Genomic DNA, 27,908 nt, shown 5'->3' with positions numbered 1-27,908 from the left:
ACGTAGAGCACGTGCAGCACGCCGATTCTGAGTTATGAGGAGATGTTTGTCTATCTTCTGTGCAATTGTTCAAATTACCCTCGCGTCTTTACCTGTATAGTCTACCTTTGCGTACTTCATTTGGCATTTGATCACTATTCAATTATAAATAAAGCGTGCATTATTACTTTTGATTTTGAAATGGTATAGATTAGCCTATGTGCAGTACAAATTGGCAAAGTGTGTGATTCTGTAGTAGTTATCAAATCTGGCTTACAATTTATATTACACACTTGCTTTACTTTTAGTGTCTCGCCTCAGGCAGTGCCCTGTGTGTCATTTGACATGATCATCATCATATTAGTAGGTCAGTGAATTGTATGGTGTTACCGGTTCAGAAAAAGGTGAAAATCGAGACCCTAATAATAAATTTAACAGCAGTGCCGTGTATGAATTAAATTTTATTGTGAAAAGTAATTCTTGGTTTATTGAAAACCTCAAAGTGTTCGTGTTTGAGCCCATGTATGCAGTGGAAGGCACAGATGTCGGCACACACTAGTGGTCGGATTTTCCTTCGGCAGTTTCCGCTTGTGTTAACCACGCCCCTATTCCCGTTCGGGAGATTCCGCTGACGTTAACCCCGCCCCTACAGTGCTCAGCGTTGTTTAGGGACATTAGGAAGATGGCGGCTGCCCCGCTATACTGTGTCTGCCGGCGGCCCTATGATTTTAACCGGTTTATGATCGAATGCGACATTTGTAAGGACTGGTTCCACGGCAGGTATGTAAATTATGGTCTATTTAACATATGTGTGAAGGTTGGTATGTACAGGCTGCCATGCCACGGGTGTATTTTTGGTGTAAATCAAGGGTGTCATGTGAAAGTGCTGGTGACGCGCGTTGGGGGTATTTAAATATGACGGTGCGCGATCACGATCGACTCGCTTGGTGTTTTGAGCGTTATTGATCGATTTCTGTCAGATTTCTTCATGATAAATGTGTAAGAGGAACTTTTAATACAACCTGCCTTCCACAATCCTTCCCCCAGGATAAGATTATCCTGCTTTCCTTTAGAAGTGAGCTGCCAAAAGCCACATGGCTCATCTGTATGTGTGTTATGAAACTAGGCATTTAAATCGTCTGCTTGAGCTTGACAGGCTTAGCTGAACTTGGAGAAAACTGTTTTTTATCTCACTTTATAGCTCAGATTTAACGCCAAAACAATCCATTTTGTGACTTATATGGCTATTAGTCAAAAGTTTTCATCTGTGATTTCAGATGGGTGCAGATGGGCTTCTATTTACCATAGTAACCGTAGTCTCTGACAAAGTACATTATTTACTACAGTTACTAAACTACACATACACACACATATATATATATATATATATATATATATATATATATATATATATTATGTATGTATATATGTATATGTGTATATGTGTGTGTCTTAATATAAGATTAATAGACATCAATGGGATGTCTTTACAAGTAGGCTATGCATACAAGATTGTGTGTATTTATGATAATCATGTAATCTTTATCCTGTTCCCTTGTGTCACATTGTTTTATGTGGTAAGACAAGTTGTGCAATTTGAACACTTCTAGTGCTTGGCAGAATATTTTCTAGATATATATATATATAAAAAAAACACTATCTATCTTGGCTGGCTCACCACTTTTTTTTTTTTTTGGCGTATTGTCAAAAGTAGCTGCCTTTAAGCTTCAAGACAGAATCTTCTCTGTAAATGAGCCAGGTCTCAGCTTTCCTTCCTGTCTTGTGAAGTAACTGCCGGTTATACAGTGAGCGGTTGTGCGGGTGTTGAGAAGTCTTGTGTAACTTTGCGGAGCTGCCAGATTCCCCAAAGTGCGAGACAAAGACTGGCGCCTTTTCAGGCCTGAAGAAGAAGTGAGAGAAATGACTGAATCTGCAGTGTCAGTGAGTGACGCACAAAATCGCTACGACATGCTCGGTATCACTTCACTCTGAGCATCTAGATTGACGTGACGCAATTTTCCATAATCCGGTGTGTGAAACTTCTTGTGGAGTTTGCACGCCAAAAAGTGTGGCAGAATGTAGATGTCTGCCTTAATGCGCGTGAGGTGAACGTGTGTCTGAACCTGTGAATTAATCACTATAAAAGGACCCTGAAGGCCTGTAATGTTATAATTGGTTCTCTTTAGAAGGAGAGTCATAGCAGGTTGTGAATTGTATAATGATAGATTCTTTTGAGGTTTACAGGTGAGTTTAGGTGGCCATAGATCTGGAGCTGCAAGTTCAACACGCAGTTCAAATCTCAGGTCAAGACCATCTTTTGTCATTTTCAGACTGAAAGTAAACTAATTCTGTGGACCTGAGTGCCGTCAAAGAAGCCAAAACACAATCTATTTTCCATTTGGCTGTTAAACTTCCTAATGCTTAGTGTCAATTGGAAACTTCAGGAATGCATTGGTTTATTTAGGCTCTACTTTTCACCATTGGTCTGGTCTTGAAACGGTCTTAAAAATAAACATATCGTTAAGTCGGCATGAAATGAAAATTCACCCAGTCTATGTCATTGATCGTATTGTGAACTATTCATCCATGCATGTTACATTTTTTAAAATTAGTTTTAATCAAAATGTCATAACTCTGATCTTTCAGTGAAACGACTGAATTCTCACTGGTGACACTTGCCGAACCAAGTCCCACTCTATATTTTATAATTTTTTGATAATTCATTTTACTCATATCTACTTAACAGTATATAAGAGAAGACTTGGTGCTACTTCTGTTTCATTGTGAATTTTTTTTGTGTGCATTTTCCGACGACTTGTTTCATGAATATGCCTAATAATTTCTATAAGATGGTGGTATCGGAATTGGATCATACAAAAACTTTTAGCAAGAACTGGGCTAAAAAGTTTCCCAAGCAAGAAAGGCTTAGGGTCACATGGGTCAGCAGATTTGTGTACGTACACCCCATCTAGCCATACCCTCCCAAATGTAAACTTGTTTGGCTCTGGATTACTATTTGGGAATGTTTCTGCATTATGCAATGGATGGATTGACACTGGCCTAAACATCAGTCTTTCTTTGGATCTTGAATGTGTGTACTCGTGACAGGAACATGAAGATAATTTGTATGGCTTACGAGGAAAAAGTGCAAGTAAAGGCAATGTTAAAATACTTTCCCTCTTCTGGTCACTTGGTTTGTCAGAATGTTTTGCCGGTTCAACTCATTATGTCTCATTAAATCCTAAACGGGCTTCTGAGTCTCAACAGAAGCCTGGCGTGAGCCGCTTCCAGACCTGAGACGGCATAAAGATTTGTGTTCACTAATCAGGGCCTGGTTTGGTGACCCCTGTCTGCTCTGTAGTGTGCTAATCCAATGCAACTGTCCTGCTTATTTGTTGGGAAAGTATACAGATGATAAATGATGAAAAATCTTAGATTGTCACTATTTAGTTGGCTGTATTTATTTGACTTTTTGACTAGTAATGCAGATCCAGTGGTCTGGAGTCTATTGTTCTGCTTAAGCCCAAAGTTGTTTTTTACGCTGCATGTGACATAGGCTAAATGTCATCGTCAACATTGTTGTGTACTGTAGCCCCGTGGTCCGGTTTTTATAACTGCATGTATTTTGAACATTCGCCTCATGCATACAGCTTGAATTTTTTTGTACTTACTAGGCTAGTTGGTCCACAAGGCAGCAACTCTGGCCCCGGCCAACAGTCCAAAAAGAAAAAGAAGAGACATAGCAACAACAAACTATTGAGGATCGCAACAACAAGAGTGATGAGCGCTTGTGTGAGGTGTATAAAAGATGCAACTCTAGTTAAAAAACTGACATTTTTATCAACTTCGGGAGAGAAGTAGTGCAGACACTGGACAAAAATAAAACTTTCTAGTGTGCATTTGTTGTGTGCTTTTGTTTGCACTTGCTATTGGATGCAGTCCTTTGAAAGGCTATGCCTTTGGCTGTACACAGAAGCTGAATGGTAGTGTCAAAAGTCAAATATACTTTTTGAACTTTGTAATGTGTTTAGAAATATTTAGCGTAGGAACAGTCTAAGCTGCCATTGCTAGTTCAAGGTCAAGACTTGCTTTTTTTGGGCGGTAAATAATGGCGCAAATACCAGTAAATTGACTAGCGCAAACCTTAGTAAATCACCTTACGTGATTCATTACTCTCCTTCCCGTAAATTTTGCGCCTGAAAGGGAAACTCCTTCATATAAAATAATTCTGTCCATGCCTTTTCAGCACTAATTTTTCATTGTGTGTCTTTAGTAAATCGATCCTAGAAGTAAATTGTAAAAAGATGGTCGCAAGCTATTTGTAAATCTGCTTGAACCTAAATATTTTTGTGTAGTAACTAGTAACTGGTTTAAAAGCAGTAAGGCACTTATTTTTGTGGTGTGCCTAACGTGTTTTGCCTAATATAGCATGGCATCCCGTTCGTCATTGCTTGCTGAATATGTGTAGTAGGCTAAGTGACGTATAGTAAATGTATACAGTGGGTTACGCAAAATAAAGGGCTCTGACAAGCTGGCCACTGGAAACATGTTCAGTAGGTTCATTCCTACACACTTTTTGCTTTCACTCCCTTTGGTTCCCTGGTGGGTAGTTAATCAGTTACTCAGGTGACAGGAAGGCTGACTCGACTCCAGGCATGTGGCACACTGACCTGGTTCACATGCTGTGATGAAACTAAGACAAGGAGATGAATGGAGCACTTCATATATAAAAAGGCATTATGGGAGAGATGGTTAAACTCCATATAATTAAATGAATGCAATAAGATGAATTTTTTTTTTTAAACTATATTCAATATTCACAATGAAAATGAGAGTTTGGCCTATAACAATAAGTTTCCATTTCCAACTTAATTTTCTTTGATTGGCACAAGCGAACTTGTAAAGTTGGTGCTCAGAGAGCTCTCATCTGGTTATTTGGACATTGTTGTGCCGTTCACATGGGCTCATTTCATAAATGCGATTATTCCAACATGATTTCGAGGCATTATGGGATTGTGTATGGATTATAGTGCATTGTGGGAGCCTGTTTGGTTATATGGTAAACGTACGGCTTTATATTTCACTTAAGCAGAGTGAATTGTGCGTCCAAACTGCTGAGAACTTCAGTACATTCATCAACTGGGGGACGGGATCTGAGGTCTCTATTCTTTCCCTCATTGTCTGTTTCACGGAGGAGGGAAGCGGAGGAGGCGAGTGGGTGTAGAGTCATTCATCCATAAACCCTTCCTCCCCCATCTGCTCGTGTGTCACTGCATGTCTGGCTCCTCTGATACCCAGGTGATGCGGCATGAGCTTGGAGACTGGGATTGTGTCACAGGGGTAAAAGACAAACATTCGATGAATGCTACAGACTTTGGATTGTCTTTTCAGACCTCCAGTCATCATAACAAATAATTAGTGATTCATCAATAATAATAATACATGGGCTGATGATAAAACAATAATAATAAAACATGGGCTGATGATAAAACATGGGCTGATGATAAAACAATAATAATAAAACATGGGCTGATGATAAAACATGGGCTGATGATAAAACAATAATAATAAAACATGGGCTGATGCCAATAACTTGTTAATTAGGTTGTGTTATGGTCGATAACTAATAAATATTAATTTCAATATTTATATAAAAATAACTTTAATATTAAATAAATATTATATAAAAGAGCCTATAAATTCTATTGTATTTTGTCTACATAAATTAAACAAATCCAATGCTACTAGTGAATTTAGACTAAATATAAATATATCTAAATATAACTTTAACAGTATTATTCAATTATTAATGTTTAAAAGATGAAATTTAAATGAGCATTAGGCTAGATGATGGTAGAGCTGCACGATAAATCGTTAAAAGATCATGATCTCGACCCAGACAGTCTCTTCCCTGAACGACAACGATTCAGCGGTCTGTTAAACCTTTGAAAAGTACGATCATAGCGAACATTGAAATCTGTGAGAGAGCAGTTATCATGTATAGGTATAAAAATGCTTCATAAACATTTTCACACACAGTATCATTATTTCTGTGTTTTAATCATTTAAATGATCACAAGTGCTGGGATAAAAGTTTATATTTAGAATATAAACTGATGTCTAAGGTAGCGATCAAAATTGAGTAAATCACCTTTTGAAAGTAACTTGACTCTTCAAATAAAGATCACTGTTACACCAGTTGGCAATTAATGACTGTTAAAAAAATCTATTTGTCATTTGAATCATTTATTCAAGAGAAGTTTTTGTTAAAAAACACTGATTCATCCAGTAATGAAACAAGTGACTTCTTAATGAGTCATTGAATCATTCATTCAAACCAATTAAAATTTCAAATGAATAAAAAAAAACATTTAAACAGACTGCAGCAATTAACATTTTGTCAGAACCTCTAGTGAAATACATTGTGTTGTCTATTCAGAATTGTGCAGCCCAGATGATTGGAAAGGTAACCTAAATGTAAAAATAGAGGAAATGATCATGAACAATTTACTTTGATTATCGAATTTTTTTGTACATGGTATTCTATATATTAGAAAGTGAATGTCAGGATCAATCTCAAAAGCATTTCAGTTTTTGAGCAAAAAACTGAAATTTAGTTATGTTAGGTTGCAGTAGAGTAATTTCCGCATGGGACCACTGATACCTCTCTACCAGTGTTGATGGTATTTGCCGGCATGGGTGGCGTGGGGATGTTCGCTAACAGTATACCGCTGCAAAGGTATTCAAACTTCTTTTTCCCCACAAGCGAAAAACAAAAAAGATCTATGCCGTTAGTACATAGGGGCTTTTACCTCTTCTGGGATGACAACAGCTTTAGCTACCTGGTTCTACTCTGTCTTTCTTCCAAGTATCCTGCAGTAATGAGGAGATCAAAGCTTAGACAGAAACACTCAGTCCTTTGCATGTGTTCAAAGGCTGTCTTTTCTTTGAGGAGAATCACCTTTCTGCTGAAGTCCCCTGCTGATTTAACAGCCCCGTATAGCACGGGATCCACTCTTGATGTTAACTCTGTTCTGATGGTAGAGAGAGCCAAAGCGTTTACGGCAGCATCATTCACTCCATTCAACTCAAATAGGAATTAATACCACTTTTGAAATGCATGATTGCAGCAATCTACAGAACATAAGGTGTCCATGTACAGCTTCTTCATTGCTAGCGTCTACCAGAGGCTCTGTCCAACGCGTTCTCATCCTAGGGCGTCATATACTGACACTTTTGACATTTCGTCTACATCCAACGCACATGGCACCCTTTAGCGTCAATATGACACGCACAGAGCTTTGTTCGGTTATGGGTAGGTTCAGGTCTGGGGTAGGGTTAGGGTTAGACCGCTAGGAGGCACCTTCTGGCCCATATCTATCTGCGTCTCATATTGACGCTAAAGGGTGCCATGTGCGTTGGATGTAGACGGAATGTCAAAAGCGTCAGTATATGACGCCTTGGGATGAGATCGGGCTGCTCTGTCCCAAATAGCGTACTTGATGTATAGACTTGCAATGAACACTTGAAGTCCATGTATGGTGTCCCGTTTGTCATTTAAGATCTTGGAAGGGCGGTGTGCCAGCACTACTATCTGACTACTGGGATACAGTATTATGTCACCATTTGGGACAGGGATAGCGGTCGACCGATACTGTGTTTTTTTTTTTTTTTATGGCCAATGCTGATATCTTAGAGAGCAGGGTGGCCATATATATATATATATATATATATATATATATATATATATATATATATATATATATATATATATATATATAATATAATATAATATAATATAATATAATTTATACTTATTTGAATTAATATTTAAGAAATTAGAAATAAATATGAAAATAAATTTTAAAATTTCATCTTTAAAATAAACATACTTATACTTTAAGTGGCAAATTCTTGATTGCAATCACAAATAAATTAATTGTTTAAAATATATGAATAAACTAACAGGATACTCAGTAATCTGGTAAGTTTGTGCTCATTGGTAATCATATTTTTTCAAAAAAATTTTTTTACATACACCACACAGTGAAAATCGCATGAATATGACATAATGGGCAACTGAATATAGCGCAGTCTCCAGTGAAGCTGAACTGACCGTCACACACAGAGTAACACGTTTCATGCGGGCTACAAATGCGCACTTCAGAGTATCTGACAGCTGGATTCGTGATATTAAATATTTATTACATATTAAAAGATTTGTTTAAATTATATGCGTATTTGCTGAATGCTGATGGTAAATGAGAAAGTATAATAGTCTTTTCCTTCCTCTAACTAATAATATAAACGCAAACGGTATACTTTTTCGCATACCGTTTCATTTCTTTAACAGGTCTATTTGATAAAGTATTTGACAAAACTGTTAAACCGAGTCCGTAAACTAATGAAGACTGAGAATGTGAGCGCTGTGTACTAAGGCGCAGGCGTTCTCAGTGCCGCCCGTCAAAATAAAAGTCCAGCTTCTGACACATCAGCCAATCCGAAAAATTCCAAATATCGGCCGAGATACCGGCCTTGGCAATATAGCGGTCGACCACTAGACAGGGACAGAATATATGTGACGAAATGCCTCATACACTTGTGGGTTGTTGTCCGCTGTGAAGTCTGCACATGTGGGCGCAGCAAAAGCATAAAAGGGAGCATAGTTGCACTCATGTGCACTCTTCTGAAACGTAAATCAATAAATGGGACAGCCTATCGTTTTGTAGACTTAACAGACATATGTGAGCGAAGGCCCCAAGACTGCAAGTGCAGAATCTGCATTTCTCAATATTTTGGCTGTATAAAAGAAATCCCTTTTGTGCATAATGCTGTTGTGCTGTAGCTGGGCCAATTTGAAAGATAACAGGGTTGTTGTAGTCAGCTGAAGAGGCTGAATTTAGGATTTTTAACAGATGTAATTGGTGATTTGTCATGCAACCGTTTATTGGACATCACGGCCATTTCCCACATTTAGTTGAGACCGTTGTAGTGTTCTTGCGTGACTAAAAAGTAGCTTATATATATATATATATATATATATATATATATATATAAGCTACAGGTAAAGTAGAGCATGTATCAGACTAGGTGTCAGTAAACACGTCCGTGTGAGTGTTAGCACTTTCCTGCGTTCTCTTGTTGTGTGGCCCCAGTTGTCTCGGCATCAGTAAATCTCTTGCCGCTGGACTGTCAAAACTCTGCTAGCTGATTTCACATTAGGGTGGTCCTTATCAAGTCCAATTTTTTTTTTTTTTTGCAAAATGTTAGTGTCTTAACCTCTTAAACTGTTCCTTTTAACTTCAAAATTGGAAATATGCAAAAATGTTGACAAAAAAATGATATTTAGAGGTGGATCAATCATGTGGAAGATTGCCTATGTTAAGCTGTGCGGCGTTATTGTGATATGCAAGTAATATTAAAAGTTGCTGCAAATGAACTAGGCTACATTTTATTGAAATCAGAGCAACACTGACATGACGACAATGACAGCAATCTAAAAAAAAAAGCACAACATTTTCAACAATCCCTCATTTCTGATGCTCAGCAGCCAGTGTTGACTTTTTGCAGTCTGGATAGATCCGTCGGTGATCTTCCACCACATGAAGGAGAAACTGCAATTGTTCTTCAGAGTGTGTGAGATAGCCATTGTATTCTTGAATCAGAGCTACTCCTCTCTCGGCGTGATCATTGACTACTTTCATTGCATGTATGGTTGCTTGTGCCTCCTGATAATCTGCTTGATTCGGCCAAAGTTCCGGGTCAATTTCAGGGAACGTAATGTAATTTTTTAAACCAAAAAATGTGCTCTAAACCCAAACAATAACCAAGGTGATCATCAATAGAAATATGTAGCCTATTGATTCCACCAGGAAAGGTAAATCTGCTAAACCGGGTCATGAATGGATTAATTTGGATTTAGTTTCTACAATAAGTATTAAGTAAACTGTGATATGTATCTAAAATACATATTTAGGAATATATGGAGCATTAGATGTTTTTATGGAGATTTTTTGGGGGGAATTTTACTGGCCAGGTACAATACCAATTCAAATGATCTCATCAAAATCATCAAAATCTCAGAAAGTTTAAAGCTATTGAGCTACCAGTAATTATTATGTTACTGCCATAAAAGTTGGCATGCTGTATTTTCTTATATTTAAAGGGTTAAGAGCATGACAATTGGAGACTTTAAAAATAAAGCCCACCCTATTTCACATGGTTTGAATCTTAGGAACATGTGTTTGTGTGGGTGGCTGAGCATTATGGTTGTGGTTGTGGTTTGGCTTTTTTGGTAATGTGACTTGGCGTGCGGTTTGAGTGACATAGGTGGTGGAGGAAATCCCACAATTATGACGCAACGCTCTGTGGATTGTAGTACTGCCTGCCCACACAATGTTTGACACATCCAATGGTAAACTATGTAAAACATTTTTGACATTTGTAACATTTCCTGAAAAGTTCAGATGATGACGCCATTGTACAATGCATCGTAGATTATTACCGACATTGACTGAGTTTAGAAAAAAGGCACATTGGACATGTAGGACCATAAACACCATAGGGTCTACTAACAGCCATTCCTTGGGTGGCATTGGTGACCCATTTTATAGTAATGTGGTTGTTTTTGGTTTCATTTGTAATTGTAAATAAATTGATTATACCATGTTCATGTGGTAATTTTGTAGCCTAGAAATCTAGACGCACCCTAGCGGCAGCAAAATGTATTTTGCAGCCAGGTGGGTCTAGACACTCTCAATAGACCTAGCTGCAAAAACCCAAATTGGGTCAGGCCAATCACAACGCGTATAGAGTAGGCGGGGCGGGCTTAACATAATGACGACAGAGATGTGACGGTTCCCTGGCTTGAAAACAAAGAATGGCTGCTGGCGAACAGTCTTTCGAATCGGCTTTGGCCGCGACTCTGGAGGACTTGGAGTTAAGTTTTTCTTTGAGAAAAGAGCAAAGAACGGCACTTAAGTCATTCTTTAAAAAGGAAGATGTGTTCGTAGTTTTGCCGGTGTTACACCAGATTCTGTGACCGTCATAATATGTGACCGTAGTGGGCGCGGTTGTTACTGCGTGCTCCGTGATCTACGCAAACAGCGTAACTTCTGACTATAAGCCAAAGGTGAAGTATTTACGACACGTTTGTTTAGAAATGCTTTTTTTTTGCCTGTCAGATATGGCAAAAGTTGAATCTATCATCTAACGTTAGCTCAGCTGTTGGGAAAACTCTAACGTTAGCTCAGCTGTTGGGAAAACGCTCTGGTTGGTTGTAGCGCTGTCCTATTGCGTGCAGAGGGAATTTGAAAGACAGCCGTTTATCCCGCCCCTCGGATTGAGCGTGTCTATGGTGAGTTTCCAGACCTAACATCTTGATGTAGGTCTGGCTTGCCAGGCTAGTAATTTTGGGCATTCATTGTGTAAGTTTTGGTTGATGGATAGGCCTATATTAGACTCTTTTTATTTGACCATTTTGATATTATCGTCATAAGCAAATTAGCCTTTCAAGATACTTAAATATTATAGACACCTGGGGAGGTCCTTTTGAGTTTATTTTAGACTCGAGTGTTTTATTTTTTTATTTTAATATCAGCCATTTTTCTGTTTTCGTTCTTAAAATTAAAATGATTATCAGTATTGGCTAGAATTTAAATGTCAGTCGCCAAGCACCATTTGTATTTGCTTCATAAAAAACAATTTTCATTGTAAATTTTATCTTTAATAACTAAATATTATTTTTGTGTCATTGTGTTAGTCTAGTGTGTGAATGGGTCATTGAGTTCTCGTCCAAAGGGAAGAAACTTCAAATTAGAGCAATGCTAATGTTTATAAACACAAGTTTAGGCTAAATGTTTAAGATTTAGACTTGCTTTTGTAATTTGCTTGTGGCTACTGCAATATTCAGATGTGTGGTTGTGGCAGTATTCTATGGGTACTTTATCTTGCTTTCCTTTTTTCAGTTGTGTTCAGGTAGTGGAGCACCATGCTGCTGATATCGATGTTTATCACTGTCCCAACTGTGAGCCTATCCATGGACCCTCCATGAGTAAGTGTGTGCATGTACACATGTTTCTTTATTGCTTTTGTTGTGTCCAAGGATCAGTCTTATGAATATTTCTTTCTTTTTCGCAGTGAAAAAGCATAACAACTGGCACAGGCATGACTACACAGAGCCAAATGATGGCACACACCCCATCCAGGCAGGAACTGCTGTGTTTGTACAGGAACTCCAGGCCAGGAGCTTTTACAGGTACAAGCACCTCTGGATTAGATTTTGACCTTTCCTACTTTGACATCTAATGTGTTTTAAGGACATAATCAATCAATGATACATGTGTTGCGGCTTTGAAATTTGCTCCTACCTGATAAGACTTGCAATTGATTTGTGTGTCTTGGCTGTTCCAAAGTGGGGATGAGGTTCTGGTGCCAATGCATGGGAGTCAGGTGACCCAGCGCTTCCTGGAGAGGGAGGGCTTCCATTACCCCATAGTGGTGCATGACCTGGATGGACTGGGCCTTAAACTGCCCTCGCCTTCTTTCTCTGTCAGCGATGTGGAGCATTACGTTGGTAAGACCTCAGTTTGTGTGTATTGCGTTTATGGTCTATCAGATAACAGCTCAGGATAGTGTCTGTCAAGTGGGGCACTAGAGCAAGAGACGCATTTAGATCACATTTGGGCTCATAACCAGGGTGATGAATTTTTTTAATTAATCGTAACTAACATTCATTTTTCTTGCAGGAACGACATTCATATGCTTTTGAATCTTAAATGTTTCCAAACCCTTTGGTCGAAACCTCGTGACTTTGAGTGTGTGAGTGTATAAATAACAAATAGGGGAAATGAAACTAGACAGATGTTCCGGTCTAGGTTTGAAAACTTGTGATTAACAATGAAGTAATCAAGAAAGCAGAGTTTGCTTCTACCTAGTAACAGAAGGGTTTGCCTATGAAGAGCCAATCAAATTGTAGGAAATTATGTAATGTATCATGTCATTTTCACCATGCTCCTATTCTATAAAAACTGTTGTATTCCTTTTGCGGGTGGGATTCTCTCTGAAATTTGTCTTAGATCCTCCGGCCGTGATTAAAGCACGTTCGAAGGCATTGTCTGAAGTCTGTCTAGTTAATGCTGCGCAGCAAGTTAGGGTTAGGGGACTCGGCCGACGTCGATGAGGAGACGCGCTAAAGTATAAATATTATTGAACGGGGACGTCGATTGTAGACGAGACCCAGATAAACTAACGTTGACTGTAGACGTTCGGGGACGTTGATTGTAGACGAGACTCAGGTAGACTTAGGTCAGGTGCGAAGTAAGAAAAATCTACCACACCAGACACACACATTTGTGCATATATGCTGTTCAGAAGTTTGGGGTCAGTAAGAATATATATTTTTATGGTAGGGTAGGTGATTTCAGAGCGGCTAGCAATAGCAAGCTAACTTACAAAAGCATAAGATCCCACCCTCCCTTCAGAGCGCTCTGCAAAGACAGGCCTCCAGCAAAAGACATGAACGTGCAGGTCTCGTAGCTCAGGGTAGATCGTCGCGGGTTGCCATAATTTAATCACGGTAGTTATGGCGTGAACTCAGCATAAGCTCCTTGTTTCGGTTGAGAGGAACTGTAAAAGGCGTGACTCAGTGACTGTCTATTACTCTGCATTGCCTCATGGAACAAGCTGATGACGTGTGATGTCTGCGTGAGCAGGGTGCGCGGAGGTATGGAAATACATAGGATGACAGGCAGGAAGGACAACGTATAATCGGATGATAATCGGATCTAACATTTCAGTTTCCACAGAAGATATGTACATATATCATTAATATTTAGACCACTTCTGTTATTAATATCAGGATGTGAAGAAAGTTTCAACCAGTATAACAAAAAAAATTATAAAACAATTTGCCTATCCTACCTTTAATACTTATTTCAGGAGCGATGCATTACATTGATCAAACGTGACAAGACATTTATAATGTTAAGAAAAAAATATATATATATAAAATAATTGCTGTTCTTTTGAACTTTGTTCATCAAAGAATCCTGGACAAAAAAATGTATCTAAGAGACCCCAAAGTAGAAAAATAATAAAGGCACGTGAAGGCAGGTTTCTAATGTGGGCACGTTAGTGCCTGAGGTTGAAAAATCACCCTTTTACTCAAACCTCTGTTGGGTTTTAATATCATTTTATTAAAGCTAACAAGTAGTTTTTTGAACAACTTCAGACACATTGGAGCACAAGTGCCATTGTGATTGTGGTTATCCGTCCGTGCTAGTAGTGAATGGGTTTGGACCGGACTCCTGTGGACAACTGTGGAGGTTATCTCCTTTCTTTTCTACATTAGACCTAAAACATTTCATCTCCAGTTACAAAGCCGTTGTACAGCACAGCCAGTCTGAGCTCAGGTTCCCAATAGGGATGTTTTATCTCAATGCTTATGTTACATGGCTCCCTCTTTCGCACACCGCTGATCTTTAAGTTGGAACTGTTTTAATAGTAACAGGTGTCGAGGGGAAGAGGTGTGTGTGTGTGTGTGTGTAAGAGAGAGAGAGGTGGGGTGGGGGGGAACTCAACAGATCATGTTACCTAGCCAGTTGGACACAGACAAAAGGCCACTAACCTTCCCTGTCTGTCGTTTCTTCCATTTTTCTCCGTCCACCTGCTTTTCTTTTCTTAGAAAAGATACACACACATTGAGAAACACTCATTCTTCCATGTATGGGCAAATTAAAAAATAATATTGTTTGTTGTTGGCAGACTGTCAGGCTTTAACAAATTGAATGCAACATCATTCATCAGAGCAACAATTTTAAAAGGAATTTTAAGGGGTAGTTCACCCAAAAAAATGTACATCGATTACAGTCACTACAGTTTTGTAGAGCATAAAAGATGATGTTTGGCAGAATGTTCAAGATGCTCTATTCAATATAATGAAAACGTTATCCTGCAGCTTCAGAATAATTTTGTTAGTTGTATGGTATTTTTGTCATTTTTGAAGCTTGACTCTAGTCCCCATTAGTAATGTTTTTGTTAACTAACACTAGGCGCGTTTCCATTAAAGATGTGCGCAAAATGTTTTTTCCCTCTCCTGACAAGTCATTTAAAAAATCATGGCAACGGACGTTGGTAAGTTTATATATATCACAGCCACGTAGCCTACCGCACTAGACATTATTATTATTAATGGAAGGAAATATATGCGTGTTATCCAAGCATTAATGGCAAGGAAACGACCCTTATACTGTGAGCGGCACATATGAGGTGTTTCTGGGTTTTTCTCACTCATTTCTGCTCCGAGGTCTTGATTGTGGCATTTCTTTGAGTTTTAGAATCCAGTATTTCTGTCATTGTTTTGTCTTATATGAATTTAATAAAGAACTCTGTCTCGTATTCTGTCCAAACACACCGCGTCTTCTAAGTCAGGTGACTGTAAATGCGCAAAAACTGTTTCCATTGCAGTTTTGCGAAATATTCCTTTTTCGAATTGCCTGAAAAACCACCTCATGCGAGCGTAAAAACTTTTTTGCGATAAATAGGAGTTTTTTTGCGAAATTGACGTGTTTCCATTGGGCGTATTTTCAATTCGCAATTTCAATTTGCGCAATTTGAAGGGTAATGGAAACGCGGCTACTGAAACGAAAATTATAATTTTTTTAATTAGCTTATGCTATAATCTCGATGTGCAATACATATTTTCCCGCTTTCGACTGACAATCATGTTTTTTGTACTGTCCCTATTCAAATAAACGTATAAAAAAATAACTGAACTATAAATATTAAATGAAAAACTTAAACTAGAAAAACATTATAAATGTTGTCTTGAACTAAAATAAGTTTAAATTGACGTGAAATAAAAATAAACCTGTATCGAAATATTAAAAGGGAAAAACAAAAAGCACATACAATTATTAAAACTTAAACTAAAATGTAACTGAAAATATCTAAATAAAAGCTATAAATACTATAATAGTGTATATATATAATACTAAAATAACACTGGCCCATTTACTTCCATTGTGTGGAAAAAGCATGACTATTCTTCAAATATGTGAGTTTGCATGTTGAGATTGAGAAACAAATTAAATATGATAAATAAATGAAACTTTAAATGTATACAGACATTTTAAAATGAATATTGGTGTCAGCATATCAGCATTGGTTCAAAAGCTGTGCAGAGTTTTGTAGTTATGTCCTGTTGCCAACTTTGGCTTGAGCCTTTCGCATTATGTGTTTGTGGGACTGTTCCTCCAGCTGTTCCTTGTCATCAGACGCTGGCCAGCTGTGTGTGTGTTGAGGGATTGCAGTCACTTCACCAGCAGCTGTCCAGCGTCGTTTCCGGTCCTCAGCTGTCTTTTGTGATTTGCGGCCCTGCAGCTGTGTCTCTCAAAAGCCTTATTACAGAATATATAGCAAAGAATTGATGCATAAAAAAAATCTGAAAGTATCCACTTTCTTTTCCCAGGTGCAAATAAAGTCATTGACGTGATTGATGTCGCAAGACAGGCAGACAGCAAGATGAAGCTGGGAGAGTTTGTGAAGTATTACTACCAACCTGAACGGCCCAAAGTGTTGAACGTTATCAGCCTGGAGTTCTCTGATACAAAGTACGTCTGTGTGAGACATAACTTCACTGCAAATGAATTTATTCTACTGGTTAAGATAACATACAGTGTTACTTTAACACTTAGGTCACATTGTTGTTGCATTAGATGACAAAATAGCAATCCAAATATCCTTTGTTTTTAAAGAAAGATTGTTTTTGGGGCCTTGATATACAATTATGTAGCTACTTTATGATTTACATGAACATTTAGCATGTATAAGTGCTTGTGTGAAATCTGATTTTTGTTTCCTGCTCAATTTTAGGATGGCAGATTTGGTGGAGGTTCCTGAGATAGCGCAGAATATGTCGTGGGTGGAGAACTACTGGCCTGACGACTCATTCTTCCCCAAACCATTTGTGCAGAAGTATTGTCTCATGGGAATGAAAAACAGTTACACTGACTTCCACATCGACTTTGGAGGAACTTCAGTGTGGTATCATGTTCTTTGGGTATGAACTGAGACCTGTTTGATGCTTGACAGCTCTTTTAACTTATGTTAGTTAGGCTAGGATTAGTTTTTTTGTGATATTGAATTTGGTGGTGAGATTTATGAAATTTCAATGGTATCAAAAATGTTGATCTAACTTCATTTAAAGCAAAAATAACTATCGTAATATAGTAGTCACCATTTGAAGTGGATCAAAGACCAAAGTTAGAACAATACCCATTCTTGTCTTAGGACAACTTTGAACTTTTTTGATCCACTTCAAATGTTGACTACTATATATGTGGTTTAACGTGAAATAACATTACTCATCTCGTCATATCGCCCACCCCTATTCATGAATAATTAATGATTTTACAGTTCTACAAGAGCTGATAAGCAGTTCCAATGAAATGCTGATAATTATTTTGTGTTTGTGTGCGCAGGGAGAGAAGATTTTCTACTTGATCAAGCCGACTAAGGCTAACCTTGCACTGTATGAGTCCTGGAGCTCATCACCCAATCAGAGCGAAGTATTCTTTGGGGAAAAAGTCGACAAGTGTTACAAATGTGTGGTGAAGCAGGGAACTACCATCTTCCTCCCCACCGGTGAGAACACAGAATTAGACAAACTTCTGAATCCCTTTTTGTGTCCATTTAAAAGATTATGCCCACCCACCTGTTTACATTATTATATTAATCAGAATAAGCTTTATTCGCCAATGTGCGCAAACACAAGGAATTTGTTGTGGTTTCCAGGAGCTCTGAGTGCATACATGCATACATCCATACATGCATATATAACACAAGAGGATAGAAAGAACATTTTAAAAGTAAGATTAAGAAGATAGATATAAAAAATAATACATAAAAAAACTTGTGTACAGATGTGTGCATTATGTACTGTATATACAACTGTATTAATAAAAATATGTATTTTACATAGTAAGGATCTATTTATTGCCTAACTCGCAGGTGGCATAAGCACCATACTGATTTATGAATTATAAAAACAGGTAGTAATTGACTGTTTAAGGTGGAGATAGCCTGAGGAAAGAAATGTTTTTATGTCTAGATGTTCTAGTGCAACAGAGATCTGTAAGTGCAAACAGGCTGTTAAGAGGGCGCTGTGGTGATGTCATGATACGCATAGTCCTGAAGGTTGGGCAGGTGCGCACCAATTATATCCATTATATCAGTTCCTTCTGCAGTTTCTGTTGATGATGCAACAGAACAAATGGGTCAATAATGTTAATTTCTAATTGATCTATTATTTATATGTCAAAATTGCAATTAACATTTCTTAAAAATAATTATAAATTAAATTAATATTCTATTTAAAGGTGTTTTTCATGTTAAAAATGTCAGGTTGGTACAATGGTAATGATATCAAAATGAAAAAAAACCAAGCATTATTAAAATAATGAAAATCTTAAAGAAAGTCTTGAGTTTTTTGCCATAAACTTTTATTATCATCATCATCATCATAAGTCATGTGATGCAACCAGCAACAAGAAATGGTTTTATAGAGAAGACCTTAGACACTCGTGACTAACTCTCAAGCTCAATGTGTCTCTTAAAATATCAGATAATTTGTAACATGGAACGTGTAGTTCAGGTTGTAAAGTGTCATGTAGTGACTCCCCAAAAAGTAATATTTATAAATGAATAATTCACGATATTTGTTGTAAAAAATGTTTTACATGTTTGAAAATAATAATTAAGATGTGTATACTCGCGTGTTCGAGGCGTAAAGGGAAAAAATATTGTTTTTTACTTGACATTATTTGAAACGTTTTATGTTTCAAACCCATAATAACCAATAGGAATACAAAGTGTACATTGCTAAGAGCCTAACTAACTAGATTTGAAAAGGATTTTTCCTTTGTTGACAGTTGTCATTAACTTAAATAACAACTTGCTTTTTTTATCCTTGATTCACCCCACAACAAGAGAAAAAAATAGGATGTGCGTTATCGTATAAAAACACATACACGGCAAGGCGAAAGTAATATCAGGCGGTTTCCCAGGACTTCTGCCAGGAAAATGTGGATCAGCGTCCAACACTGATGACCCTTGTTCCAGTGGGATTGTTGGGCAACGGTCTTCGCTGAGCAACGTGGTAAACAGAATGGAAACACTCCGAAGGGCTGTGATGCAATTCACGTGCATCTCACCGAATGGAAAGAATGAAAAGTGTCTGAATGTTATTTTAATCACCCATGAGAGGCGCTTTAAATCAGAGTTCTATAAATGGTCTCTAACCAATGCGGAGGCAGTAGACGTAACTCTTCTAGGGGGAAGGATCCATTATCACAGCATGTGTGTTTGAGGAGTGTGAAAGCGAGCTTGTGGGTTTCCCTCCTCGAGCAGAACGTCACGTATATGACGAAGCAGAAAATCCCCCTCTTGTTCAGCAGCATGTCTGCACACGACGGCCAATACACATCCAGCCAGACGGAGAGATAAAACTGAGAGAGGTGTGGGTGTGAGATTACGCTATATTTAGCTTTTGCTGATGTGTATTTGTTTGTGTGTATTACACACTGGTTACTGATGTGAATTGTGTGTACACTGTGTTTTGCTGCTGTCTTTACAAAAAAAGACTACTAAAATGTTTAGGTGGTGTAAGCTAATTTTAAAGGAAATAATATGCATATGACATATGAACAGAGACATCGTTAAAAAAAATTATGTATAAAAGGGTAGCCTAGGCCTAGGGTAGGGCTTGTGAAAGGGAATTAGGTCAGCATAGAACAAGCTTTGTTGAGGCCTGAACGTTGATCTCTGTTGCCCTCTACAGGTTGGATCCATGCAGTGCTCACTTCTCAGGACTCCATGGCGTTTGGTGGGAATTTCTTGCATAACTTAAACATAGGCATGCAGCTCAGGTAAAAACCCTGCATTTGTTCCTCAGTAGTTAACCTTTTGATTAAGCTGTTCTAGACGGTCTATGCTTTTCCTGTCACTACAGTTAATTTAGGTTTCTAAACGGATATTCCTACTGGAACTGATATTCATTTCAGGTGTTATGAGATGGAACGCAGACTGAAGACTCCAGATCTCTTTAAGTTCCCATACTTTGAGGCCATCTGCTGGTATGTGGCCAAAAACCTTCTGGAGACCCTTAAAGGTGAGTGGGACAGGACAACTCTTGCAGTGCTTTAGTCTTGGGTAAATTAAAATAAAACATTTGCTAAAAACAGATTTTGTTTGTTTAAACCGTCATGTGACTATTAACCAACACCAGAGAACTGTGAATATGATGTTAAAATGTTGAAATATCAATGTAAAGTATTGTCAGTTATTTTTTTACATAAACATTCCACTTAATAGTTGCGGATGTAGCCTCTCGATGGAGTGGAGATTGAAACGTTTGTGTTTTCAGAGCTGCGGGAGGATAATTGTCAAGCTCAGGATTATCTAGTGGACGGGGTGAAAGCTTTAATCTCATCACTGAAGACATGGCTGAGGAGGGAGGCAAGAGAAACTTCCGCTTTTACCGTGTCATTATTTTTTTCTAGTGAAACTCCTGTGGCTGTTCTACATGGTTATTTTCTCTGTGTGTTTCCTCCACAGTTGACTCAACCTAACAGTGAGGTTCCAGACCATATCAGGCCAAGCCATCTCATCAAAGCTCTGACCAAGGAGATCCGCCACCTGGAGGTAAGACGAGCCCGAGGAGCTCCAGTGGTTTTGAATGGGGGATTTAGAGAGTAGTTCACAGCTGTTGTGACAGTAAAGAGATATTTGGTGCTTTTTGTTTTGATCTTCACTTTGCAACTTTATGGGAACAATTCCTTTCTGTCTTGCCAATATTCTACTTAAAATAAATTCAATTCAATTCAATCAAAATAAACTAAATTAAATGAAACTTAACTAAATAAAATTATATGAAATAAAATAAAATAAAATATTAAATCTTACACATTGGAGTAAATAATTAAATTATATTATATTATATTATATTATATTAAACTATATAGCAAATGTACAATTAATATTCATTTAAATTTAATTAAACCATTTAAAAGCTTAACTTATTACACTTACACAGTCTGCACTTTAAATTAAATGAAATTAAAATAAATTAAATATGAATTCATACACAGCTTGGAGTAAATTAAAAAATATATTTTACACATCTTGGACTTTAAATTAAATTAAATTAAAAAATTTATTAAATTAAATTGTAATTTTAAAAGCAAATTTACAATACATTTTTAAACTATTTAAAATCTTAAATTAATATACATTTTTACACAGCCTGGACTTTAAATTAAATTAAATATTAATTCTTACACATCTTGGAGTAAATAATTTATGTTCAACTAAAGCAAGTTTACTATTAATATTCATTTAAATTTAAAGGATTAAGTTAATTTTTAATTCTTACTAAATCAAATTAAGATGAATTCTTTAAGAAAAAAAAAATCCTTTTAATTTTTAACTAAAATATATGCTCATTAATATAATGAGTGTTTCCACATAACCTAAAACAGCTCCAAGTTTAAGTGTTTTGCTGTGGTATTTTCTTAAACAGGATGACTCGAATAAAGCTGGAAAATCTCAGGAAAGTGCTGAGTGCCCTTTAACACGCTCAGCACTGGAGAAAGGATATCAGGCACGGCGTGCAGCTCGGCGGATACGAGACCATCATCATCGACACCACCACCATCATCATCATCACAGCCGCAAACTGCCCTCTAACTTGGACATCCTGGAGCTTCACACGCTGGAGGTATTAAAGAGACTGGAGGTCGGACCGCTTGTGGAGGTGAGCGAGTCAGATTTTTTTCTTCCCATAATGCACTGCAGCATGAAGCTCAAATTTCTTATCTGTTCTCTACAGCGACATTAGCCTTCATTATTCCTTATCATATGACTGTAATGCAATGCTATCAAATGGTTTTAGAGGGCATTTTCACCTTGATATTAGATAGGTTCACTGCTTTAGCAGCATGCAATTATTCTATTTCCAGTAAAAACATCTCTCGTTTCTTGTAACAGGACCCAACCTTCAGCTCCAAAGTGAATGGCAAGTTTAAGAAAGTGTCTTCAGTGTCTGCAGTAGCTGTTGATGGGAATCATGACAATGCCCTGCGCCTGGTGCTCTGTAATGGCAAAATTATGAGGTGAGGGTCCCGGTAGCTTCTCTTTTTGTTAGGCACTAGTTTTCATTATTATGAGTGACCCAGAGATGTATAATAATGCCAGGCAATGCACAGTAAGATTTAATGGTAAAACTTTAGTAATTAAAGGACATTATTAGATATTATAAGAAAAAGAAAATAATATTCATTTTGTATATATATATATATATATATATATATATATATATATATATATATATATATATATATATATATATATATATATATTACTGTTTATTTAAATATTTAGTTTGAAGCAAAATACATATTTAAGAAATAATTGAATGGCTACATGCCTTTGTTTTCATTTAACTTGTAAACATTTACATTATTTATTTAACTTATTTTAATGTGACATACCCAAATTAGTAGTGAGAATAGTGACATTGAGAGATTATTTGTACCTCTTTAATTCTTGACATGGAATGGTTTGATATTTTTATATTGATAAGTTTGATCTGCTTTTATTATTATCAGAAGTAGTAGTATTAGATAAAATATTATAAACTACTGATCAAAAGTCGGGGGTTAAAAATATTTTTTAAGGAGATATTAATACTTTTATTTAGCATGATTGAACTAAATTGAAAAAGTGAAGTCAAGACTGAATCTTTAAATGTTTTCAAATGTTTTTTTGTTGTTGAGCTGAGAGACTTTAAAGAGATTTTAAACCCCCCACCTTTTGAATGGTAGTTTATATTTATTAATAACTTATAAATGTATATATGTTTTATTTATTAATGTAATATATTAATTTAATGAATAAAGTTTTCTGTTTTGGTCCTCCTTCCTCACAGGGAGAGGTTATCTATCAGTAATGTGACAGCCAAAGTCAATGGAGTGGAAATGTTGCAGTTCCATCAACACAGGATAAAATTGGAAAGAATGCCAATGTGCCCACAAGAAGAAGTGAAAAAAGAAAAGCGAGAGGATGAATTTGGAGTACACTGCACCATCAAGGAGCCACTCAATCATGGTGAGTCGCTTGGAGCTGTAGAGGTTGTCACAGCTCAGCTTTTGCCATCCAGACTGACTATACACCTTATTTTGCAACGTGGATGTAAGCTATTACCACTGCTAAAAGGAAATAACTAGAAGAATAACAAAGTGCAGTAAAGTGTGCTACAGTACAAAACAGTATTATTATTATTTATTTTTTTAAATGAGTTGGCTATAAGCTTGAAGCCAGTCTGTGAAAAGACAAAAGCATATTTGTTTCTGTCATTATTGATTGATTAGTATGTATAAAGATATTTGTTTGACCAACATCTTATTTTGTCAGGTCTAACTGTGCAGGCAGAGTCGCCACGTGTAGCATCTTCAGACAGTGACTCGGAGTCAGAGGCGGAGGATTGTGCCGAGGTACTGTTGATGTCGATTCAACTCTCCACGAGCTGAACACATTTTTTTTGGTTAAATGGCTTTAAAGGGGTCATGAATTGAGAAATCATATTTTCCTTGGTCTATTGACATATGAGGTCATTGTACTATAAAAATATCTTGTAAGATAGGTAGAAATTAGCCTATTACTCCTACATTAGCATGGGTTTTGGTGTAAAAATATTGCTAGTATTATAAGTGGACCTCAAAGAACAATTTAAATGCAGTTCACGACCCCGTTTAAAACATGTTCTGCCATCTCATTCCTGTGCGTCACCCTTTCTCTAAACAGAAACGCTCATCAGAGTCAGGGAGCTCTGAGGAAGAGGATGGAGCAAGCAAGAGAGACTCAGGGAGTTTTGTGGAGCATCTGAGCGGCCACCATAAGCAAGCGTTAAAACGGTATGACTGCCCTTCATTTCACACACCTGAGAAAACCGACACCGTTTAAAAGCTAATTTAAGCTTAAGTCATTTTCCTCTTTTTGTGCTAAAATTTAGAACTATTTGTCCACAGAGAACGTCCTACCTCACCGAGAACAGACAGCGCCATTCAGGGCATGCTGTCCATGGCGGGGCTGCTGTGTCAGCAGGCTTCAGAAGGGGCCGATTGGTGGACCAGTCAGGGTAACAGTAACAGTAACAGCAACAGCAGCAGTGATATGTGGGACAGCAGTGAACCCTGTTCTGCGCCCCGCAGCCCGGAGGGAGAGGATGGGAGTCTCGGGGAGGAATATTCATATAGAGAGAGCTCACTTTCTCCTCCACTCCACCCCTCCAAAAGACATGCGCCCAACCCCACGCCCATCAGCAACCAGGCCACTAAAGGTGAGCACTTTCTTACACTAAAAGAAATAATAGTAGTAATATTTGTATTATTTCTTAGAAAAAGTCAAACTTTTGTTTGCCAAATCAGGTCATGTGGTGCAACCAACATGCAGAAAAAATAATAATATTAATATTTAGAAAAAAAAATATATATATATAGAGAGAGAGAGAACCCATGCTGACCCTCATGACTGTTTTTCCATAAGTTGTCAGTAATTTTACCTTTTAATGACAAGGCAAGGTAAAATGTCATGTGGTGTAATCATATTTATGAGTTGATTTGTTGATATTTGTACACAAAATAAAATAAACACATGAATCAAATTTGAAAATAAGCTAAAACTACATTTTTCAAAATAAAAAATGTGAATGAAAATATATTTTTCCTTAAATTTGTAAATGAAAAATTTGAAAAACTACTCTTTTTTTTCTTTCTTTTTTTCTTCTTTTTTTATTATTGTTGAAACTTTTTTTTTCTTGAAAAATATGTTACAAACAAAAATAATTTAAATTAAATGATATTTGTTGAAAAAAAAATTCCTGGAAAAATATGTAAATGGAAATTTTGAAAATTGATTTGTGAAAACAATTTTTTTTTTACCTTGAAAATTATGTAAAAAAAATGTGAAAATTGATGTTGAAACCATTTTTTTTTCCTTGAAAAATGTAAATTTAATAATTTGAAAATGTATTTAAATATCTTTTACATATTTTAAGGTAAAAATAGTTTTATTTATTTTTTGAGAATTATTTGTTAAAACCTATTTTTTCTTGCATGTGTAAATTGAAAATTTTAAATAGAAAATGTAATGGTGAAAATATTTTTAAAAATTAAAAAATAAGTGTACACATTTATTCAGGTTACATGACCTTACATGATTTTCTTGAACATGGTATAAAGTGTATTATACTAAATTTTTAAAGGATTTTCCTTTATTTTGTTTATGTATTTTTCCTGTCATTGACCCTCTTATGTCGTTTACCCATAAAACCCATGTGGGAGATCACTCTTTTACACAACAATTATGTTTGCAACAATTATACTTTAAAGAACATGCGAAACTTTTTGTATGGACTTATGTCATGTTTTTGTGGTATTGCAGGAAAGCGTCCTAAGAAAGGAGAGGCGACAGCTAAACAGAGGCTTGGGAAGATATTGAAAATGAGTCGCCATAAAGGCTTATTCCTGTAGCATGACGGAGGAAAGAACGAGACTATGTGTAATAAATCAACACAGCTGCTTTTCTTTATACGCTGGGATTATCATCACACACACACACACACACACACACACACACACACACGCGCGCACACACAGTTCTCTTACTCACTGTGCATGTTTAGGTGACAGGGTATGTTTAATGGCTCACCTTTTCCACCAATCACACAACAAATTACCCATCAACGCAGGGAAACTGCTTTACCTTGGACAACATTTAAACATTAACAGCCAAAAGTTTCAAGAGGAAGCACAGAAACGCATGGTCGGATGCCAGAGAGCAGCGCGTGTTCCTACAGGCTAATGTGTATCACGGGCTGAGGCCTCTCCTCTCCCCCCACCCTACCTCTTCTCACATCTGTAGCATGAGTGTCCAGGCGCTCGCACACACTGGGACTGTTCCATTGATCCTCGGATTCCCCTCAAGTCATTATCAATCTGCCCATTTCTCTCTCCTTTTGATTGTCTCAGGCTGGAGTATGAGCTTTTGAAATGGTGCTGATCGTTTATAAACCCTTTCCCAACCCCCTATGCCCCCTTTAAGCAATAATTGTACAGCAGTGAGTGATGTATTGATGATTTAGTGGGCTGCACTTTTAGGATGCGCAGGAAGTCCTCTCATGGTGGAACCATCAAATGAACTCAAAGAGTGGCAAAGATACAACTATATGACTTTCCCTTAATTTGACAGTGTTAATTCTTTTCATTGGTTTTAAATAAGTGAATTAAATTCATATTCAGTTTTTTTGTACCTTAGGTTGTAAAAAAAAAAAAAAAAAAAAAAGCTGACAAATGCACATAGAGCAGAAGGCTGATTGTGTCAACCAGTGATCGTGCATCTGATTGTGTCAACCTTTTTGGTGCGTTTTTTTTATATATATATATATAAATATCCCGAAAGGTAGTGAAACAATAGTCATTTTACACTGGCAAAATTGAGAAACTCGTACATGTATAGGTATTGTCACACATTTATTCGCCTCTGTCACAACCCAGTGGCCGCATAGAGGTACTGCATCCTGGAGCGCTGCCCCTGAAATACTGTATGTGATGTAGTTTGCGAGGACTAAATATGCTTGTCACGTGATTGACAATGATCTTTAGCTCATTCTGCATAATTTATGTTCTATTTAGTTTGTTTTAAAATGTTTTTTTTTTTTTTTTTTTGACTGGATAACTTATTTATTAATTTCAAAGATCTAAAGTTTTATATTGCATTCTGAGTTTCCCGTTTTTTCTTCGCATTGAATAGTTCTGTAAATACGAGTATAATTTCGAATGTTACCGATTCGAGAGGAATGAGCTTTTGTTTAGGTTCAGCTTTATGGGTTTTGTAGTTAACACATTTAATGCTACTTTTTAAAATAATAATAATTTGAATGACTTGTTAAATTTACCTCTGAAATGTTAGCGCAAGTTGACTTTGTTTGAATATTGTTGCTTTATGTTGTCTTTGCGACCTGTTGAAGCGGGAAAAAAGAATTTAAGCGGGAAAAAAAGAAAAGAAAATGGTGGTGCTTGTGTGAATTTCTTAGAGAGGCTATGAAACGTTTTCTCAGGGAACATCAAACAGGTGACATCTTTGAATTCATCACCAGCACCGTCATATTAATCGCGTTTTGTACTCGTTCCCACAAACTTGCCAACAAATGTATATATATTCCCATTTATTTTGTGTCTGGTAAATGTAAAACCCAGATTCCGAACAAAATTGTGTTCCACTGTAAAGTAACGTTATATAAAATGAGTTTGTAAGACTGTGAGGATAGATCAGCACCAACAGATTTTGATCAGTCTGTTGGTTCAGAAAGCAAATGCACTATTTTGGATCTACATGAATTGAGTCGGATAACCGCTAAAACTCAGGCTTTGTTACGGTTTTGAGTTTTGCTCACCCGCAAGTGTTTTATGATAAAATGTTCCTCCGTTCCCACTCAATAACCTTCACTCAGACAGACACCCTTTGAAAATGTCTGCATTCTGAGGAAAAACAGCTCATATCCTTCATATTTGATCAATCGAGCTGTTCCTCAGACAGGTTTCCATTGCTTTGACGCATTAATTGTACAGTATTTATTAAGCTCTAGCATTCATTTCCATACTCAACTGTGGTATAGACTTAATGTCACTGTGTTTTCAAATGCTGTGTTCTGTTCCTTCTCTTCAATAGTTCTCTTTGAAAAGTTTTGGATGTGATGGACTTTCTCCAATGCAATGTATATATATAAGATGAGGGAAATGTTTTGTAGATCACACTGTTTTCCCCTTCCCTTTACCAAGTGTTAAGTGATAAAACACTGTTCTATTGACAAACTC

The 27,908-nt window shown here is 36.9% G+C and overlaps 1 protein-coding gene across 1 annotated transcript; it reads left to right on the top strand.

Annotated features, from left to right (window-relative positions):
• Positions 1-27,905, top strand: kdm7aa (lysine (K)-specific demethylase 7Aa). Its single transcript, XM_084406673.1, has 18 exons — positions 1-759; positions 11,946-12,031; positions 12,118-12,235; positions 12,393-12,553; positions 16,448-16,589; positions 16,852-17,038; positions 17,460-17,622; positions 19,817-19,904; positions 20,040-20,146; positions 20,402-20,493; positions 20,593-20,679; positions 21,557-21,790; positions 22,024-22,148; positions 22,964-23,142; positions 23,449-23,528; positions 23,839-23,948; positions 24,063-24,373; positions 25,477-27,905. Exons 1-18 carry the CDS (start codon positions 662-664, stop codon positions 25,563-25,565), a joined length of 2,457 nt encoding a protein of 818 aa, XP_084262799.1. The 5' UTR covers positions 1-661; the 3' UTR covers positions 25,566-27,905.
• Positions 27,906-27,908: the final 3 nt, after the last annotated feature.

This window comes from Rutilus rutilus, assembly GCF_951802725.1.
Source record: "Rutilus rutilus genome assembly, chromosome: 4".
Lineage (NCBI taxonomy): Eukaryota > Metazoa > Chordata > Actinopteri > Cypriniformes > Leuciscidae > Rutilus > Rutilus rutilus.
This window is presented reverse-complemented; position numbering and strand designations above follow the sequence as displayed.

Excerpts from the sequence above, each read along its gene's own strand:
- kdm7aa (XM_084406673.1), top strand. The coding sequence starts at position 662 with ATGGCGGCTGCCCCGCTATACTGTGTCTGCCGGCGGCCCTATGATTTT. Across the intron at positions 21,791-22,023 it reads AGGTCGGACCGCTTGTGGAG|GACCCAACCTTCAGCTCCAA; the intron begins GTGAGCGAGTCA and ends TTCTTGTAACAG. Across the intron at positions 23,143-23,448 it reads CAAGGAGCCACTCAATCATG|GTCTAACTGTGCAGGCAGAG; the intron begins GTGAGTCGCTTG and ends TTATTTTGTCAG.